The sequence below is a fragment of the Dama dama genome, chromosome X, assembly GCF_033118175.1.
Source record: "Dama dama isolate Ldn47 chromosome X, ASM3311817v1, whole genome shotgun sequence".
In the NCBI taxonomy this organism is placed as follows: Eukaryota; Metazoa; Chordata; class Mammalia; order Artiodactyla; family Cervidae; genus Dama; species Dama dama.
In genome coordinates, this window is record NC_083714.1 from 157472880 (window position 1) to 157491755 (window position 18876).

The following is an 18876-nucleotide window of genomic DNA, read 5'->3' on the forward strand; positions in this document are numbered from 1 at the left end:
AGACAACACAAAAGGAGAACCAGCCAAGAGGGATCCAGGGAGCAGTGAACCCCTCTTCACCAGGACCCTGTGAGACCCAAGATTCACTCTGCACACGCTGCTCTGACTTTTGGGAACTGGCCTTTGCCATTCTCTGGGCAGGAGGTGGGAAGGTCAACAGGGTCTCTCTTCCACCTCCTGAGGCCCAGGTGGGCACCAGGAGCATCAGCCCTCCACCTGGGGTCCAGAGAGTGTGTCCTGAGTGCACAGGGCCTAACTGTTCAGTGAGGCCGGCCCTCGTCCACAGTGCACTGACCTGCTGCAGGGTCTCGGGTTCCCTGGCATCCAGCTCGCCCATCGCCAACCCCAGCTTGGTGTCTTGGGGGCCCCTCACTGGCGGGCACCCAGCAGGTGAAAGCTGCATGCCCAGCGAGAAGGAGGAGAACCTGGTGGGGCAGGGGTCCAGCATGGAGTGTCCAAGGCCCCTCTGCTCCCCCAGGAACACCAACTCCGCCTGCCGTGGGATATCTCCTCTTCAGGATGTGTCTTTGTGGCTGATGTTGCCAAACACCTTCCTCTGGAAGAGAAGGCTCCATGACCGTGGAAGGGGTGGAGGTGAGGAGGTGCTGTATCCTTAAACCCAGAGAGCTTCAGAACTAACTCTCCTGAGCCCTGAACGTACTGCCTGTTACGTCTGTACCAACCGAGGCCAAGATCCAGGCAGATTCTCTGTGGAAACACTTTTCTGTCCAACAAGAGAGGTGTTGTTAACCCACAGCTGAACCCTGAGACGTGGGATGTGCTGTAACTGTGGAGACTGCAGGGAAGGTGTTTGAGAGGCTTCTTCCCAGGCGGCTCGCCTGAGGCCCCTGGAGTTACTGGGCCCAGAGGCGGAGCACTCGCGCTTCTCTCCTCGCTGCAGGCCGGACGGTGCCCCCAACCACACAGCCCGACTCCTCCACCTCCCTGAGTTCAACAGAAACCCCCCGGTCACGAGGCCAAAGCACAGTCTTCTTGGTGAGCAGAGCAGAGGCCGGTGGGAAGGCGGGTGGAGGATGAAAACTTCTTTGTAGAGGAAAAACATGGACGTGTCTTCCCGTGTGTGGTGGCCGTATGCTGCAGTAATTGATGTTCCCCACACATTTATGGATGGGTTTTAGTTTCTGTATTTTCAAAATTTCTTTTTTTTTTTAAACAGCTGCATATTATGAGAAAATTTTTGCAATCAACCATGAGCACTTGCAAAATAAGATCTTATTTTATTTTCCTTTTCCTAAAATGTCGCAGTTTTTTATGGTGACAGATGAACCGCCTCTTACTTTAAGTATTCATTTAATTGGCTGCACTAGGTCTTAGCTGTGGCATGCAGGGCCTTCAGTTGCAGCATGTGGGAAATAGTGCCCTGACCAGGGAATGAACGTGGCCCCTTTTGTTGGGAGCTCAGAGTCCTAGGCTCTGGATGAGCAGAGAATGCTGCAGTCTCCTACTTAAAGCAAGGTTATTTATTTATTTTCAGCTTGCGGGGTCTTCGCTTCTGTGCGGGCTTGTCTCCTGCTGTCGGGCGTGGGGGCTGCTCTCTCGTTTCTGTGCTGAACTTCTCCCTGTGGCGGCTGCTCTGTTTTGGAAGCAGAGACTCTAGGCTCTTGGGCTGCAGTAGTTGTGAACGGACTTAGTTGCTCCACGGCACGTGGGGTCTTCCCAGATCAGAGATTGAACCCGTGTCTCCTGCATTGGCAGGTGGATTCTTAACCACAGCACCACCAAGGGAGTGATTCCCCTCCCTGCTTCCTGCCAACATCCCATTTTAAAAAAAGGCTATAAATAATCTGTTTAGTAAGTTTTCAGGAGTCTGAGCTCTGAGGTCAGCGTCTGGGTGTCATTCTCCCAAAGCCATCTTGGCTTCAGATACTGGCTGGGCTCATGAGTCCAGTAAGCAGGGCAGGTCTGGTGGCTGAAGACAGGCTTGGCCTCTGGAGCTCTGCCCTCACCGACTCACCCAGGGTCCCCGAGCCCTGGCAGCCAAGCAGAGCTGCGAGCAGGCGGGGCTGGTACAGCCATGGGGCCGCCGTGGTCAGGGTGGAGCGTGCAGCGGAGGCAGCTGGCTGTCCGTTCTGTGACTGCTGGCGTCCTGTGTGCCCATGGAGGGCAGTCACGGTGTCAGGTGGGGCCTGGCCGCTGTCCTGGGGATAGGATGGGACCTCAGATAGCTCGCAACCCCACTCCCCATCTCCCAGCTCCGCTTCAGATCATGGCTTGTGGCTGCTGGCAGCTCCCTGAGCTAGGAGGCTGTGTAAAGCACCAGCCTCCTTGCTCAAGGTCAGCTGAGACCCCAGCTCTGGGGTCACACATCATCTGTGCCACCACCCAGGACATCCCACTTCTGTGAGGGAGGGCCTATGTGGGGCTCTGGGTGATGGGGGATTTGGGGGTGTTGTGGGCTGGCCCCAGGAGTCAGCTTTTTGGGGGCAGGGGAGCAGAGGGGAGAGGAGGGAGAAGGTTTGACCTGCTCAGGGTTCCAGGGGATTTCAGGCCCAGCTCTGGTGGGAGGTGCAGGTGAGACGCCCCTGCAGGTTTCTGGATCCCCACCGTTTTTCAGTTGAAGCCCCTCTGCCTACACCACCCCTAACTCTCGCTCCCGTGGCCCCGGCCTGAAGCCACAGAAGATGGGGAGTTTATGTGGCTTCCCTTCCTGTAGAGAAACCAAGCCACAGACAAACGCGTTCCTTTAAGAAAGCATAGAAACCGGAAAATAGTAGTGGGTGGTTATCACTGACGCGGTTCATGTAGAGACGCTTCACAAACCTGGAACATGGAGGGAACTGAGGGCCGTTGCCCCGAGTCCTGGACTTCGCATCCTTCACCGCCCGCCCTGTGGCCCACTCTCCCCTTGGTGTCTTCTGGTGGCCGGGCAGACTTCAGCCTCCTGAACCCCTTCTGGAAGGACCAGGCCAGGGCAGACGTCATTCACAGAGGGGAGGCTGTGGTCAACCTTAAGAACCCCATTGCCCCCACTCTGTGTCGGAGCTCACTTCCGGGTCTGAGCAAGTGTGGCTTTCTGGTGCTGTCCCCACCCTCACTCACCCATGGTGGGGGGCTTTGTGTCCAACTTGTCCCCTCGTGCCGCTCGGTCACCCCAGGACCCGTGCTGTGCGTGCATCTGCTCTGCTCACAGCTCAACCCGGGGCCCATCAGACTTCACTCCTGAAAGGGAAGTGTAAGGACGAACTATTCCATGGTTAACAAAATCAAGGCGCGACAGCGTTGCCCAGAGCGTACGTGCACAGGTACGAGGCCCACGCATAGAGAAGCCGCGGTGTGGGATTCAAGGACCCTCTGTGTGGCGGGGGGATGGGGGCGGACAGGGATTTCCTGCAAACGTGGCTCCAGGCTCTGTTCTCGGCAGGGGGGACGACTGTGGGCACTGCCTGTCTGTGGAGGGGCCCTGGGGCTGCCCAGCTCAACAGGAACGGCAGGGCTGGGAAGGGAGGTCGCCCTCCCTTAGCACCCATGACCTCACAGCCCCTATCAGGGCACCCCACTGCCTAAACAGCCCTTTCCTCGTTTAGCTCTGTAGACCTGGAAGGTGTGGGGGCTGGAGGACGTGCAGGAAAGAAATTCTGTAAAGCAATTATCCGTCTATTAAAAAATTAAAAAATTAAGAAAAAAACACAAAGGACAGCAAAGGTGTTGGCTTGCATTCTCAGCCAGCCTCTGCCAGATTCCGCCTGTGTTTCCGCATCAGACCAAAAGGCTGGTGCTCCCACCTCGTATCACAGATGAATAGAGAGAGAATAGAGACACAGAGAGGTTGAGCATCTTGCCCAGCTCACATAGCTGCTGAGGGCAGCGCTGAGAACTGGACCCCTGTGGTCGACTCTGGAGTCCAGATGCTGTGATGACCCTGAGGGAGTGGCAGAGACCAGATGGCCCATGCTGAGCCAGACACGCACGCACACACACACACGTGCACGTGGCCTTCACCTTTGCGGCTACAGAAGTCAGAGGGAACCAGAGGGCCACCAGGAGAGGCCAAAGGAGAGTCAGGGACTATAAGGAGGAGAAGCCACACTTCCCAGGAGGCCGGGGAATCCCTTCCCTGGTGAGTCTGTCTCAAACCTGGACCCAGAGATTCCTCTCCCTGGACCCAGGATTGACTGTCCAGTGACCTAACTGAGTTGGCTCCAGAATGATGCCTTCCCAGGGGTTCAGCTATGACTGGACTCCACTCCTGTCAGTGATAAGGGGGGAATGAGTACATAGTCTGGACTTCAGATTTGTTTGGAGACGAAATTTATTAGGAATACAATCAATCACCAAGGCAATTGGCATGAACATCTCCAGAACACTTAAGAAACCCTCTGCTGTTTATCTACCTCCTCTCCTGTCATGAAAGTGGAAGGTCTATTTAACAAGTAATTCTGTGCTTATCACACTCTTTCTTTAAAATGTTTATTATATATTTATTTATTCGGCTGTGCTGTGTCTTAGTTGCAGCCTGTGGGAGCTAGTTCCCCAATCAGGTATTGAACGTGGGTCTCTGCATTGGGGTCTTGACCCCTGGACTAACTGGGAAGTCTCTCCTCATACTCTTGGTGACAGTAACGGGTTACAGCCCTCCTCTGAGGCCCCCTTAGAGCTGAGGCATGGGATGGCTGCAGTAATCCTCCTGTGGCTAAGGTGTGGTTTGTTGGTCATGACTCACTCACACTCCCTACAAACATAGGGCTACTCCCCTGTGTGTGTCCTCTGGTGTCTGATGAGGGCTGACTTCTGACTGAAGTTTCGCCCACACTCCCCGCAAACAAAGGGCTTCTCCCCTGTGTGTGGCCTCTTGTGTGAAATGAGATGGGTCTTCTGACTGAAGCTTCACCCACAATCCTCACAAACATAGGGCTTCTCCCCTGTGTGTATCCTCTCATGTGTGATAAGGACTGACTTATCGCTGAAGCTTCACCCACACTCCCCACAAACATAGGGCTTCTCCCCTGTGTGTGTCCTCTCGTGTGTGCTGAGACTTGACCCATCCTTGGAGACTTGCCCACACTCTCCATACGTGAACCTCATAATCCTCGAGACCCCTGCCCCCGTGAGCAATGTGCCTGTGTCCTCTGGATTCAGTTTCTGGCTTGTGCTGGGCTCGTCTTTCATTCTCTCATGCACCCAAGAACCCCCCACTTGTCCTCCGGGTGAGTAGGCAGAGGCCCTTGAAATCCTCTTCAGCCTTATGCTCTTCAGCAATTGTTGGGCCCTGTTCTTGGCCTCCTGACCCTCAGGTTTGACACTAGGGCTGTGTGGATCTGAAAATCGCTGATTTTGATTGCCTGGGCAGGGATCCTCTGGTTGGAGGAGGTCTCTTTCAGATGGTCTAAGGAGAGTCTGAGAGGGGTGCCTGCGTTGGGTCTGTTGGCTGAGGAATTTCTGACTGGAGAAGGCCAGAGAGCAGGAGGCATATGGGTGGATCTTGGGCTTTGGTGCTGCTGAAAGAGGAAGCTTTTGGTCAGGTAGCTGGTTTGCCATGGTCAGGCCTGCCTCACTAATTATCTAAGTGTTGACAGTGCACGATTTGTCTCCCACTGGATGTCTCTTTATTGTCCACATTTCCACTCCACTCTTATTCTCTATATCTACAGAAATCCAGGAAGTTGGTGTCAGGGGCCTTTTCTACATATCACCCAGAAAGGGACCTTCAAGCAGCATCAGATGCAGCATCTCTCCTGATAGAGGCGGATCTGCAGGGACGTTCCCTGCGTCTAAGTGTCTGAAATGTCATGTCACAGTGGCCACAGGTATTTACCATAATACTTGATGACTTAGGTGGAATCTCCTGTGTGGCTCCCTGTGAGGGGCAAGGGTCTATTAAGTTAGGGACGCCTGTCCTGGAGCTCTCTGCATTGGGAGGCAGCACAGGGGGTGGTTACAGCGGGTGTGGGTAAATCTGACTTTGTGGCTCCTTGTTCAAATAGCAGCCTTTGTGCCGATTGCTGCAGGAAGTGGGTTTGAGACTGGAGGAGACCAAGCGGCCCAGGTCCCACTGACTACAGGTCTCTGGCCCCTGTGTCCCAAACAGGTTCACAAATTGCTCCTCTCTCTGTTTCCAATAAATCATAAAATAAAGGCATATCCTTCCTCCAGCCTCACCAGTACTCATACCTCATTTATTTCATTCAGTCTTAGTCCATTTAACATGCACTAGGAAGCCCTACTTAAAAATACATCTCCAGTCAGACTCTTCACATCCACATTCCCAGGCATCTTTAGCCAGCCCACTCTCCCCTCATGTCTGGCAATGAACTGACTTCTGAGGGGACTCCCCTCTGATGTCTCGTCCCCAAAATGAACCAAAGCTTCATCTTAGCACAGAGAACATGATGCTTGCAGCTGAAACCCTCGCGGTTGTTCTGTGTCACCCAGGAGGACCCCTGGGGTCTGCACGTGGACACAGGCTCTGAGGCTTCCGTGTCCCATCCAGCCTCCTTCTCTCTCTCTCGGTGCTTCCTCCTACGACCCCTGGCATGGCCTCTCTTCCCAGCCATGGGGCTGTTGCACTGGCAGCTTCCCTGCCCAGAATCCTTCCCCATGGGTGTTATCTCTGCCCAGACCCCGCCGCACCGTTCTGCACCACACCCCACCCTCTGCTCACGCTGACCCGAGGCACGTTCCCTGCGCTGGTTTTCCTCAGAGTACCAGCCCCTGTCTGGTGTGAAGCCCCTGCTGCCCCAGGGCAGGGGTTCTGTCTGTTTCGGTGCCTGGAGCCCCGTCTGGCACAGAGCATGAACTCACATGACAACAAACTGGAACAGTAACTGAATGCACATCACTGTGCATGTGTCGCTTAGAAATGGGAGGAAATGAGGAAGAAAAAGATAGGGGCAAAGAGCTGGTAGGTGCTAGAAATGTTGCTTTTTGCTTCTAAGCCTTTCAGCAGAAGGTAATGTTACACATTTTTTTTTTTTTGCATGAAATATTAAAAATTAGAACTAACATTTTTAATATAAAAATTTCTCCTAACAATCATATGAAAAGAATCAAACTCTGAGGCACTTTAATGGCAACTCAACTGACTTTACACTGGATCGGACTGTGCTTCAAAATCGGACCACGGAGGCTCCCAGGATGGGGTCGGTGCTGGAAGAGGGCTGCCACTCACCTCTAACGGTCGTGAGCTCACTCTTCCCCCTGCTGTTCCTCTTGATGCCAAGGTCCTGATCATACTCGTCCCCGTAACAGACCAGCAGCTCACAGCCCGGCCTGACCACCTGGCAGGTTCGGTAGAAGATCTGCCCGTGATACTGGAAGGCCACCATGTTCTGCTCCTCATTGTCCCGGGCACAGTTCACATACCTGGGGGTGAAGCCGGGAATGGGAAAGAAACCTCAGGTGATGAGTGCCCTCCACTCTCCGACCATGCCCAGCTCCTTGCCTTCCGCCTCTGAGGCCACCCCTCATGTGGACCTTCTGTCCAAACCTTCGGGCAGGCCATGTGAATTCTCATGCTTTTCTCTCCTTTCCTAATTAGCCATTTTTCCAGAGCCCAGTTCCAGACTCATCTCCACCTGGACTGTCCTTGAGGCTGGTGACATCCAGCTCCTCTAAACTCTGAATTAAGTTATTTCATCGATAGGACTTGGTGCTCCTTGGCTAACACACAGCCCTCAGCACTCACCCCAGCCTGCCTTCTTTCCTGAGGATTTCTCCCATCTCCCCACGTGTATCCAGGGTCCTATTCGCTTGCACACCCCCTCCCACAGAAACTTGGAGACAGCTCTGATATAGCTTGAAACACGGAACAGTAATTGTTTGTTCCCTGTCTGCCTACCCTGATGAAAGGAGAGGCCCTCAGACAATGGCCCCACTCAGGGCCATCCTGCCTCCCATTCCTTCCAAGGCCTCAGGGCCCACTTCTCACTGGAACCAAGCCTGAGGAGGTTGTTGCCAACATAGAGTCAAGGTCTCCTGTGTTAGTTTATCCTGGCACTGTGCAGTTACTCAAAGATAGAAAAACTAAGGTTACTTTCCCTAAAATCAATCGGCTAATGTCTGTCTGCAGTATGTTCTCCAAAAGGACATGGGTTGTGTGATCTGCTTCAGTAACGAAGTTCATCGTCTAAACTGAAACATAAAGTGCATGGTAAGTGTCCATTAAATGAGTTAAAGTGTCCCTGGTGAATCTAGACTCCTCAAGTTGCTTTCAAGTCCACCAGTTTTGTTCAGCATATAGACTTGTATCTTGACGGCACATGCCATACTTTTATTTCCTTCTTTCTAGTGTCTTTTGAAATGAAAGAGCATGATATGGAGGGAAAAGTGAAAAGAAGATGTGAATGCTGTTGAGGGAGCCGGGTTGAGAAGGAAAGGGGCGTGGGATAGAGGGAGTCTCAGTATCTACACACTGCAGACTCACTGCACTCACCTCATCCAGTTGGCCCAAGACATGTCGTTTCCATCCACATACTCGTAGCAGTTTCTCCCTTTGGTGATCTGAGTGTCAGAGAAAGAGTTACAAGCTTTCCTCTTTCTTTTATTTTTTCTTGGTAGGAAGATATAGAAGAGCTATTTCCCTCTGTAGTCATTGGTGCTTTTCAGCCTGCATGGATTCACCTGCCATTCGGACCACACAGTAAGCCCCTTACTCATAATTCCAAGTCTGAGTCTCTTGGTTATTGAAGGCAAGGGCTCCACAAGGGAGGAGTAACTTCTGTGTTTCTGTACTACTGTGTTCCCACCTCTCCTCTGACCTTTAGATAGAGGTCCAGTGTGTGTACATTGTGGTCCCACATCTCCTCTGACCTTCAGATAGAGGTCCTGAGTGTCTTTACACCGTGTTCCCACCTTTCCCCTGATCTTTAGATAGAGGTCCTGAGTGTCTCTATACTGTGGTCCCACCTCTCCTCTGGTCTTCAGATAGAGGTCCTGAGTGTCTGTACACTGTGTTCCCACCTCTCCTCTGACCTTTAGATAGAGGTCCTGTGTGTGTGTACATTGTGGTCCCACATCTCCTCTGACTTTTAGATAGAGGTCCTGAGTGCCTGTACACTGTGGTCCCACATCTCCTCTGACCTTTAGATAGAGGTCCTGAGTGTCTTTACACCGTGTTCCCACCTTTCCCCTGATCTTTAGATAGAGGTCCTGAGTGTCTCTACACTGTGGTCCCACCTCTCCTCTGGTCTTCAGATAGAGGTCCTGAGTGTCTGTACACTGTGTTCCCACCTCTCCTCTGACCTTTAGGTAAAGGTCCTGAGTGTCTATACACTGTGGTCCTGCCTCTCCCCTGATCTTTAGATAGAGGTCCTGAGTGTCTCTACACTGTGGTCCCACCTCTCCTCTGATCTTCAGATAGAGGTCCTGAGTGTCTGTACACTGTGTTCCCACCTCTCCTCTGACCTTTAGATAGAGGTCCTGAGTGTCTCTACACTGTGGTTCCGCCTCTCCCCTGATCATTAGATAGAGGTCCTGAGTGTCTCTACAATGTGGTCCCACCTCACCTCTGATCTTTAGATAGAGGTCCTGAGTTTCTGTAGACTATGTTCCTACCTCTCTCTGACCCTTAGATGGAACGCCTGTGTTCACGCCCAGGGCACACAGTACACAGGGCTGACTGTGTCATTTCCGACCATGTTATCACCATCTGCATCCTCGAATGTAGACATGAAGTAGCCCCCACCACATACAAGTGATTAGAAGCCAGAGGATAGGGAAACAGGTGCTTCTCACCAGCCAGGCGTATCCACTGTTGGCGACCTCTTCATCGTCTGTGATCTTGCCCTCATGGGGCCAAAGTGCAGGCCCAGCAGCAGATCTGATGCCTCCTTCCACACTCCAAGCCCAGCATCAGGGATGCCCGACAGTCTGATGCTTAACCCAGGGGGCAGAGTGAGGGCTGAGTGGTTGGCATGCCCCTTTTCCACTGCACAGTCCTTTACAAAGGTTGGGGGCCCATGGGCAGCACAGCTGTCAGTGAAGAAGTTCTGACACTCCTCACAATCTGGAGGTGAGAACAGGGAATGAGAGGAGGTATAGCGATGTTGCTGGTTGTAACGACCTTCAGAAAGAACTGAGGCATTCATGGCATTTGGCCTTGATCCTTCACCCCAAGTCATAGAGGAAGGGGATGGCCGGGGGCCAAATGGTGGGGTGAGGTTAGTGGGCCAAGGACTCCTAGCTGCTTCTCCATGGGTGGGCCAGCAGGGTCACTCACAGAGGTAGTCGTCATCCTGGGGCTCGCTGACCTCTCGGTACACGTGGCCCTTTCTTTCCCGTAGACTGTACCTCCTCACTCCAGTCTCCTTTCTTCTGAGTTCTAAGATGGATAACAGAAGCTCAGCAAGGCTGGTGGGGTCTGAGGAGTTAGTCACTGTTTTATCACAAAGTGTGAGATCTCCTACCTGTCCATCTATACACTTTGTGAAAACTTTCTTACATGTATTTTTCAAACTTTTACTTTTGTAATATTATGTTTTAATGTTACATTATTTATTTCTTGGCCACGCTGCATGGCTTGTGGGATCTTAGTTCCCTGACCAGGAATGGAACCCACAGCTCCTGCAGTGGAAGCGTGGAGTCTTAACCACTTAACCCCCAGGAAGTCCCTCCTCTATACTTTGTTTCTTCTCCCTTTAACTACTGGTTCAGGAGACTGAGGCTCCAGTGACCACAGGTGTCCAGTTCAGTGATAGTGTACTGCACTTCCCGTTAGTAGGTTTAATTTTCCAACCTTCGTACTTAGGAAATAGTTCACCGACACATCTACTCAGAAAATATATGATAAGGGCACATGACATGTAAGGCACTGAGCAGAGGTCTGGGCATAAACACTAACAAAGCATGGTCCCCATCATCACAGCTGGGTTTATCAATCTACTTGTAGGTGTCAGACTTTTGCATTTAATGTAAGGCTTTCAAGCACTGTATGAGTATGTATCCTTATCTTCACTTTACAGATAGCAATCAGTACCTCAGAAAATGTATAAGATTTTCCCAAGGCCCCAGGGCTAACTTCAGCTCTCAGATCTGTCCACCTTAAACCCCCACCTACCCAAAGTCCATGCCACACACCTAGGTCATACTTATTAGTTTTTCTACAGGGAATAGGGGAATTAATTAGAGGAACTCTCCAAATTTTGTCTTACCGACTTTTTGTCTGGGGTGCTGTCCAGGGGTCCTTGCTTTTCTGTGATGGGGCACTGGTTTCTGAGCCTGCTTGGAGCCACTTGTCTTCAGTGATTTTGCTGCTCCCGGCAATTCCTTCAAACTAGATTCCTTACTTAATGGTGCCCTGGACATTCTCTTCCATGTGAGTAAAAGACAACATGCATTTCTTTAGGTCTTTAGGATTTTATGAAGTGTTTTGACATGCATGACTTTAGTTAATACTTTGACAATTCTTGGAAATACCTGATTTTTTTGGGGGGTGTTGTCTGAACACTGGAGTGTAACAAAAGGACCTAGGTGGATAGTGAATCAAAACTAGAATTCATATCTTAAGGTTCTTCCCCTTCAACTTTCTGCATAAAATTGAGAGCAAGGCAGGGAGAATAGCTGGAGGTCAGGGAAAGAAGAGGGTAAGGGTTCGTAGAGAGATCTGGGGTGTTTCTGTTAATTTGTGGCCCTTTGGTGGACGAGGAAGTATGGAAAATTACAGAGGGCAAAAACCACATGTGGAAAATAAAGTGACAAAGCAGTGAGATTAAGAGGAGAAAAGATGATCGGCAGAAACACATTTAGACAATAAAGAAAAAGAGACGAAAGTTGCAGGTTGCCATGTCCTAGAGACAATGTTTGGAATTAAAGTAGCTGGTCTCATCAGTTCTCCTTGAACAAGGCTGTATGAGTAGCTGGTTTTGCTCAGTTTCTTGATCCATTCATTGGTATACAGGGTAATTCCTAATATTATAGGGACATGAAATGTAATAACCTTCAACAAATTGTTGTGTGAGCTATTTAATACAGTTAGAACATGAGCGAACATCCCTGGTATCAATTTATTCCCTAAACTGCATCTATATTTGAAGTCTACCTCACAGATACTATCTTCAGCATCCTTTGACCTTTCTACTCCTAGATGAATGCTTAAGTGTGGAGTCACTCATTCACAAAACTTTCAGGCGGCCCTCAGGGGCTTTGAGCTGGGCCTGGACTTCTGAGAATGAATGGGTGTGGGCTAGCCTCCCAAAGCTCACAACACAGGGGCAGGCTAAACAAATGATTCCAAACAGGAGAGTTGCCTATTAGAGCTCCGAGGAGGAGCTGTTCCTCGCTCCTACAGGAATCAGCATTTGAAATGATGCCCAGATGATGAGTTTCTACTCAAAAGTGGGTAATCTATGTGACGTCCTTCTGTTATTTTCTTATTTGTTGCTTTTCAGTCATAAACCTGAGGATTCTCAGGGTTGCAAGTTGCTTCATCTTATTGGAGTGGGAGGCTCTGAGGTAGGGATCCTATCTCCTTCTTCATCTTGGACTGTCCACTCTACAAACTGCCCAGCATGTCTTTAAGCGTCTTCATCTTGGACTGTCCACTCTACAAACTGCCCAACATGTCCTTAAGCTTCCCTTAGTCAGATGTCTTAGCATATCCCTCCCCAGCACAGCATAAAAGAACTGAGGTTGAAAACATCACTCAGATGAATGATATAAAGATGTACGAATAAGCTTCATAGAACTATGGAAGTTTTAAACAGTGTGTAAGGGGTTTAGAGAATGTGCACTGGTTTAGAATGCACTACCTGTGATACTGTGATCTCAGACATATAATCAAATGTTTTTTACCTAATTTTTGGATCAATAATGGTGATAGCTATATACCTACTTATAGGTACTGTAGGACTGATTGAAGGTTTAAGTAAGTTCATTCACATAAAATGCTTGAAGTCTGAAATATTATGAAAATAATGTAACAATAAAAAAGGATACTATGGTTGTTGTTCTTACTAACTGTAGAGAGGGTGATGATATCAGGCAGTGTGCTAAAGATTCAGGGCAGGAAGGCAGCCGTCTCCAGGATCTCTGTGTTTTCTCCTATTCTCCCCTGTGACTTGATCCATGAGGAGGATATTTTGGCAACAGGATTTGGGAAATACTCACCTTCTGGTGTTTACTGTGCTCCACTCTGAAGGCCATCGAGAAGGTTTACCTAAAAAATGATGAGGATCAGTGTTTTGGTTGGGAAATGTTTCCAAACTCTGAGTATTCTAATTAAGGACGCATAATCCTGAGCCAGAGAGTGACAAGGACAATGATTACCAAAGGAGGAATGGAAGATGATTTCTGTATCATCAACTCCCATGGTTCCACTGGGAGCTTTACATAATTTTCTTAAAATTAAAAAAAAAATTATGAAACTTCATCTGTGCCTCATCTGATGTTCATAAAGTATCTAATCAATTTAGTAGCTTTCATGACAAAAGTACTCATCAATGTAGAGATACGAGGAAGTTACTGCAATATAATAAAGGTCATATATTGAAAGTCTATCTCTAACATCCTAGTCATCAGTGAAAAGCTGAAAACTTCAACAATTAAGAAAAAAAGGCAAGGATGCCCATTATCAACAATTCTGTTCACCAAAGTATTAGAACTCCTAGCCAGGGCTTTAGGTTAGAAATGGAAACAAAAGGCTTCCATTTGGAAAGAAAGAAGTAAAATTATGTCTGTTCACAGGGCCATGGTTTAATGTGCAGAAAAATCTTTAAATCCACACACACAAAAATCCTGCACAGAAAGTTGCATGGTACAAAATCAACATTCAGATATATTTCCATGCATCAAGAATGACCATTCCACAAAGGAAAATAAGAAAACAATCCTATTTATTTTTTTAAAGCTATATTGAACAGCTAAATTTAAAATATATATATATATATATATATTTATCTTTATTTATTTGTTTGTACCAGGTCTTTGTTGTGGCATTTGGGATCTAGTTCCCTGACTAGGGACTGAACCCAACTTCTCTGCACTGGGAGTGTGGAGTCTTAGCCACTGGACAAATAATCTTATTTATAATAGCATTGAAAAGAATGAAGTAATTAGGAATAAACTTAAGGAGATGAAAGACTTATATGTTGAAAACTATGAAATATTGCTGAAAGGAATCTGACATAAATAAACAGATGGGCATCCCATGTTTATGGATTTGGAGGCTTAATATTATTAAGCTGTTCATACTACCCAAAGCAATTTAAAGATTCAATGCAATTCCTATTAAAATCCCAATGGAATTTTTTCAGATATAGAAAATCCATCCAACAGTTAACACGGAATCTCAGAGCACCCCAAATAGGCAAAGTAATTTTAGAAAGAACAGCAAAGCTGGAGGCCTCTGATTTCAGAACATACTACAAAGGTACAGGAACCAAAAGAGTGTAGATTTGGCAAAAAATGTGTGCTTAATCGCTCAGTCTTCTTGACTTTTTGTGACCTTTTGGACTGTAGCCCACCAGGCTCCTCTGTCCAGGGGATTTCTCAGGCAAGAACACTGGACAGGGTTGCCATTTCCTTCTTCAGGAGATCTTCTTACCCCATGGATTGAACCCGCATATCCTGTGTCTCCTGCACTGAAGGCAGATTCTTCACCTGCTGAGCCACTGAGGAAGCTGGCTGGCATAAAGACAGATATGTCAATCAATGGCACAGAATAGACAACCAGAAGTAAACTCTTGGGTACCTGGGCTAATGATCTTCATCTATGGTGTCAAGATAATGGGGAAAGTTTAATCCCTGTAATGAATGGTGCTGGAGAAACAAAATAACCATATGCAAAATAATGAACATCATACATCTTGAAGAAAAATCAATTCAGAATTGATTAAAGACCTAAATGCAAGACTTGATAAGACTCTTAGAAGAAAACAAGGGTGAAGTTTCACGACATTGAAACAGCAATGATTTCTTAGATATGGTACCAAGTGCACAAGTATTAGTAACAAAGTACAAATAGACAAATGAGATTAATCTTAAAACCTCTGTGCAGCAAAGGACACTGAACGGAGTTGAGAAGGCCACCTACAGGATGGTAGAAAATATTTGTAAAATATGCCTCTGATAAGGAGTTAATAAGCATACACCAGTATGAAGGCTACCTATATGCCCGGAAGAGAACCTGATTGACCATGATGGCACCTTGATATCAAATTTCCATGCTCCAACATTGTAAGAAAACAAATTTCTGTGGTTTAAGGAATGCAGTCTGTTTTGTTATGCCAGTTTGAGCTGACTAACAGTGAGAGAAGGAATTGAATAGACATTTCTCCAGAGAAAATACACAAATGGCCAACAAACATATGAAAAGATGCTCAATATTACTAATCAATAGGGAAATACAAACTGAAACCTTCTGTGATAGGCAATATGTATAAGAAGACAATAATAAGTTTGGTAAGGATGTGGAGAAATTGGAACACTTATACACTATTGTTGGCAATGTAAAATGTTGCAAGCTTTCTAGAAAACAGTATGGAGTTTCCACAGAAAATTAGAACTGCTGTATGATCTAGCAATCCCACTCAAAAGTGTATTTCCATAAAAAACTGAAAGCAAGCTATTGAATAAATAGTGGGCACATGTATGGTCATTGCTGCATTATGCCCAATGAGCAAGATGTGTAAGCAATCTAAATGTTCATTGGTGGATAAAAGATAAAGATTATATATAAGATATATCTTATAGCTCTTATATCCACATGCACACAATGAAATGTTTTGAAGCCTTAAAAACGAATTCTGTCATATGCTACATCATGTATGGGCCTTGATGGTATAGTAAGGGAAATGAACCAATCAAAAAAGACAAATATTGCCTGATTTCACTTCGATGAGGTATCTAAATTAATCAAATCCATAGAAACAGAAAATATAATCGTGGTTGCCAAGGGCTGTGAGGAGGAACAGTTGGAGAATTGTTACTCAGTGGGTTAGGATTTCAGTTACACAAGATGTAACATTTCTACAGATTTATTGTACAACAATGTGTATATATATCCCCGGTGGCTCAGTGGTAAAAAATCCACCTGCAATACAGGAGATGCAACAGATGCAGGCTCAGTCCCTGGGTTGGGAAGTTGAACTGGAGCAGGAGATGGCAACCCACTCCAGGATTCTTGCCTACAGAATCCCACGGACAGAGGATCCTGGTGGGCTACCGTCTATGGGTACGCAGAGTCAGACATGACTTAGCGATCAGCACTATGGCCACTAAAACTAACGTGCACATAGTTAACAACAGTATACCATACATTCAGAAATTGTTAAAAAGGTAAATAAAGACGTGCAGGCGTATGGTGAACCGAGGCGTATGTATTCCCTATGATGAATCTCTCCTTATGTCAAAACCTTTGCAGACAACCAAATGTTTGTTTTTCACGTCCATTTCACTACTATTAATAACCTCAGGGAAGAGAGGGACTTCCCTGGTGCACAGTGGAGGAGAATCTGCCTGCCAATGCAGAGGACACAGGTTTGATGGCTGGTCCAGGAAGATTCCACTTTCTGTGGGGCAGCTAAGCTTGTGTGTCACAAACTATAGAGCCTGCACGTGCTCTGCAACAAGAAAACATTCACAGCAATCAGAGAAAGCCCATGGACAGCAACGAAGACCAAGTGCAGTCAAAATTAATAAATATTTTTTAAAAATCTGGGAGAACAGAAATCCACAGATGGAGCATCATGGAACTATCTAAATTGTTTTCTCCAGTCTAGGCAGATTAACTCTTCTAAACTCTTTGAGCAGCTGAAGAGGAAGTGAGTGCTCACTTCTTTTTTTTTTTTTTTTTTTTTTTTTTGCTCACTTCTATTTTATAATAAGTGTACTTCATTTTATTTACCTGATGCCATCTCTGGTCAGTGAAATGTGGGAAAGATCATGGACAATAAATAGTTCTCTCCAACCCTTTCCCAGAATCAAAATAAAGAATTAGTTTAACCTTAGGGTAAGAAGATCATGGGTTTTGTTTTATATACATACAGAAATAATATATCTTGACATAATATGTTAATCATTTCCTTTTCTAAGAGATTTGATCCAATAACCAATGAGATTAGTATTAAACCTGTTTGGTGAATTTATTTCTAAGGTTTCTTTAACTGCCTTTCACTAAGAATGTTTAGCAAAAATAATTCTTTTTAAAAAGAATGATAAATTTTAACCATAAAACTTTTGAGAATTACACTGGAAAACCTATACATTCATCTTCATTCATGCTTATGTAAATATTTGGCCACAACCACTTCAGAACGCTGAAAATTATGTTTTCCTTGCTAATGGCTGAGATGTAGTTGAGACCTAAGCCCATGCTGGTTTCAGGAAGACACCTCCACATCCTCCCGGCCTCTCACCTTGCTGCCTTGGTGTCCATTCTTCATCAGAATCCTCAGTGTCATCTACCTGGGGCTTGATGACCTGCCTGCGGTGAGGCATGAAATCCGGTCGAGTGGCTCTGAACCCTGGAAAGAAGCAAAACATTTGTCCTAAGAAGGAGAAACAAAGCACAGAAGCCATGGGAAGTGTCACAACGTCAGGGAATCAGTGGGATGGGCTGGGGGAGTCTAGAACAAGGCAAGAGGTGAGCTCTGCACTGCAGGGTCAACCTCCCTTTGGTGCAAAACTGTAAACATTTCCTCCAGGTTAGTCTCCACACCAAAGGGAACTGTGAGCAGATGGAGCCACCTAAGAGCGGGCCAAGTGAACACTGAGGGTGAAGACCTGCTTCATGTTTCCCAGGCTCACAGGCACCCAGCACTTCCTGTTACCTATAGCAATCAGTGCTTCGTAGTTTCTTTTCACATTCCTATATCGGATTATTTCCCATTTTCCTATTTCTTCCCATTCTTCCTTGGAGAAGTATACGGAGATGTCTTTGAAAGCATCTTTGGCCTAAGGAAAATAATAGATTTCATTAGTGATTTACTAATCTAAGTCAGACCTTAGAGCTGAGGCTTCTCCTCCACCTTTTGTGCAGGGAGTAGCCTGAAGCTACTGGATGGTCTGTGTGAGACAGGGATGAAGACTTTCCTTCCCGACTGTGTCCAGCTTAACCTAACAAACGCTGAACATTTTCCTAACTCTCCCTGGACACAGAGCAGTTGACGAAGCTAGTGTCCTGTTTTGTCCCACTCCACCCCACCATCTCAGACATGACCAGGCATTCCCATCCTGTGTACAGTCACAGGGAAGTTCACTCAGCTGCCCAGGCAAGCAGTCTGTGGTGCTTCAGGTACCAGCACCATGTCTTTCTTATAGAGCTGGTTTAGAGCCCAGCTTTGCCACCTGAACCTCTCACCGTGGGCTTGCACTCTGTTCTTCTGGCATCTCCCTCAGTGCTCTCCTCTGGAGACCTGTTGGTCCTCATGGCCATTGGAGTGCTGAAGACCAAGGTGCCTGAGGAAGAAGAAGGTGTTGAGAGAGCCCAGACCAGTGTCCAGAAACTGGTCTGTCTGCCTTGGGTGCAGTGTCCAGGGCAGGAAGGTGAGGGGAAAGTCGGGGTGAGGGTACTGGTGGGATGGACAGATCCTGACTAGGTATGACAGATCAGCCTAATGTGAACTAATTTGGTTTCTTTGGTTCCCCTACAATTCAGGTCCTCTGAGGGAAGGCACTGGGAGGGAAGTGTCTGTAGGAGACGGAGGGATTTTTGATGAGACCCGGAAACCCCAACTGCTGGACTGGGGTCAGGCTGAAATCAGGGCTCTGTTCCAGTGCAGCAGAGGGAATGTTTCTCCAATAAGCGTTTTGAGGATCTCCTCATGGACACTCAGAAAAATCTGGGCATAACGTAGGTTCTACGTCTAAGGGAGAAGTCGCTCGGCTTGAGGAGATCTGGGTCCCAAGGGCTGAAGTAACTCGGGTCCTCAGACAGAGGGGACTGGGGATCTTCTGGCTAATGTAGAATGCACAGGGTGAGAAAAC

At 47.4% G+C, this 18876-nt stretch overlaps 1 protein-coding gene across 1 annotated transcript; it reads right to left on the minus strand.

Moving 5' to 3' along the window:
- Window positions 1-5210: 5210 nt before the first annotated feature.
- LOC133052982 (histone-lysine N-methyltransferase PRDM7-like) lies at window positions 5211-18319 on the minus strand. Its single transcript, XM_061137738.1, is given in 11 exon segments — window positions 5211-5456; window positions 7134-7320; window positions 8390-8457; window positions 9691-9746; window positions 9749-9961; window positions 10175-10276; window positions 11106-11262; window positions 13060-13096; window positions 17261-17414; window positions 17721-17837; window positions 18244-18319. Coding segments are annotated over 11 exon segments (1413 nt in total).
- Between the last annotated feature and the right edge of the window lie 557 nt (window positions 18320-18876).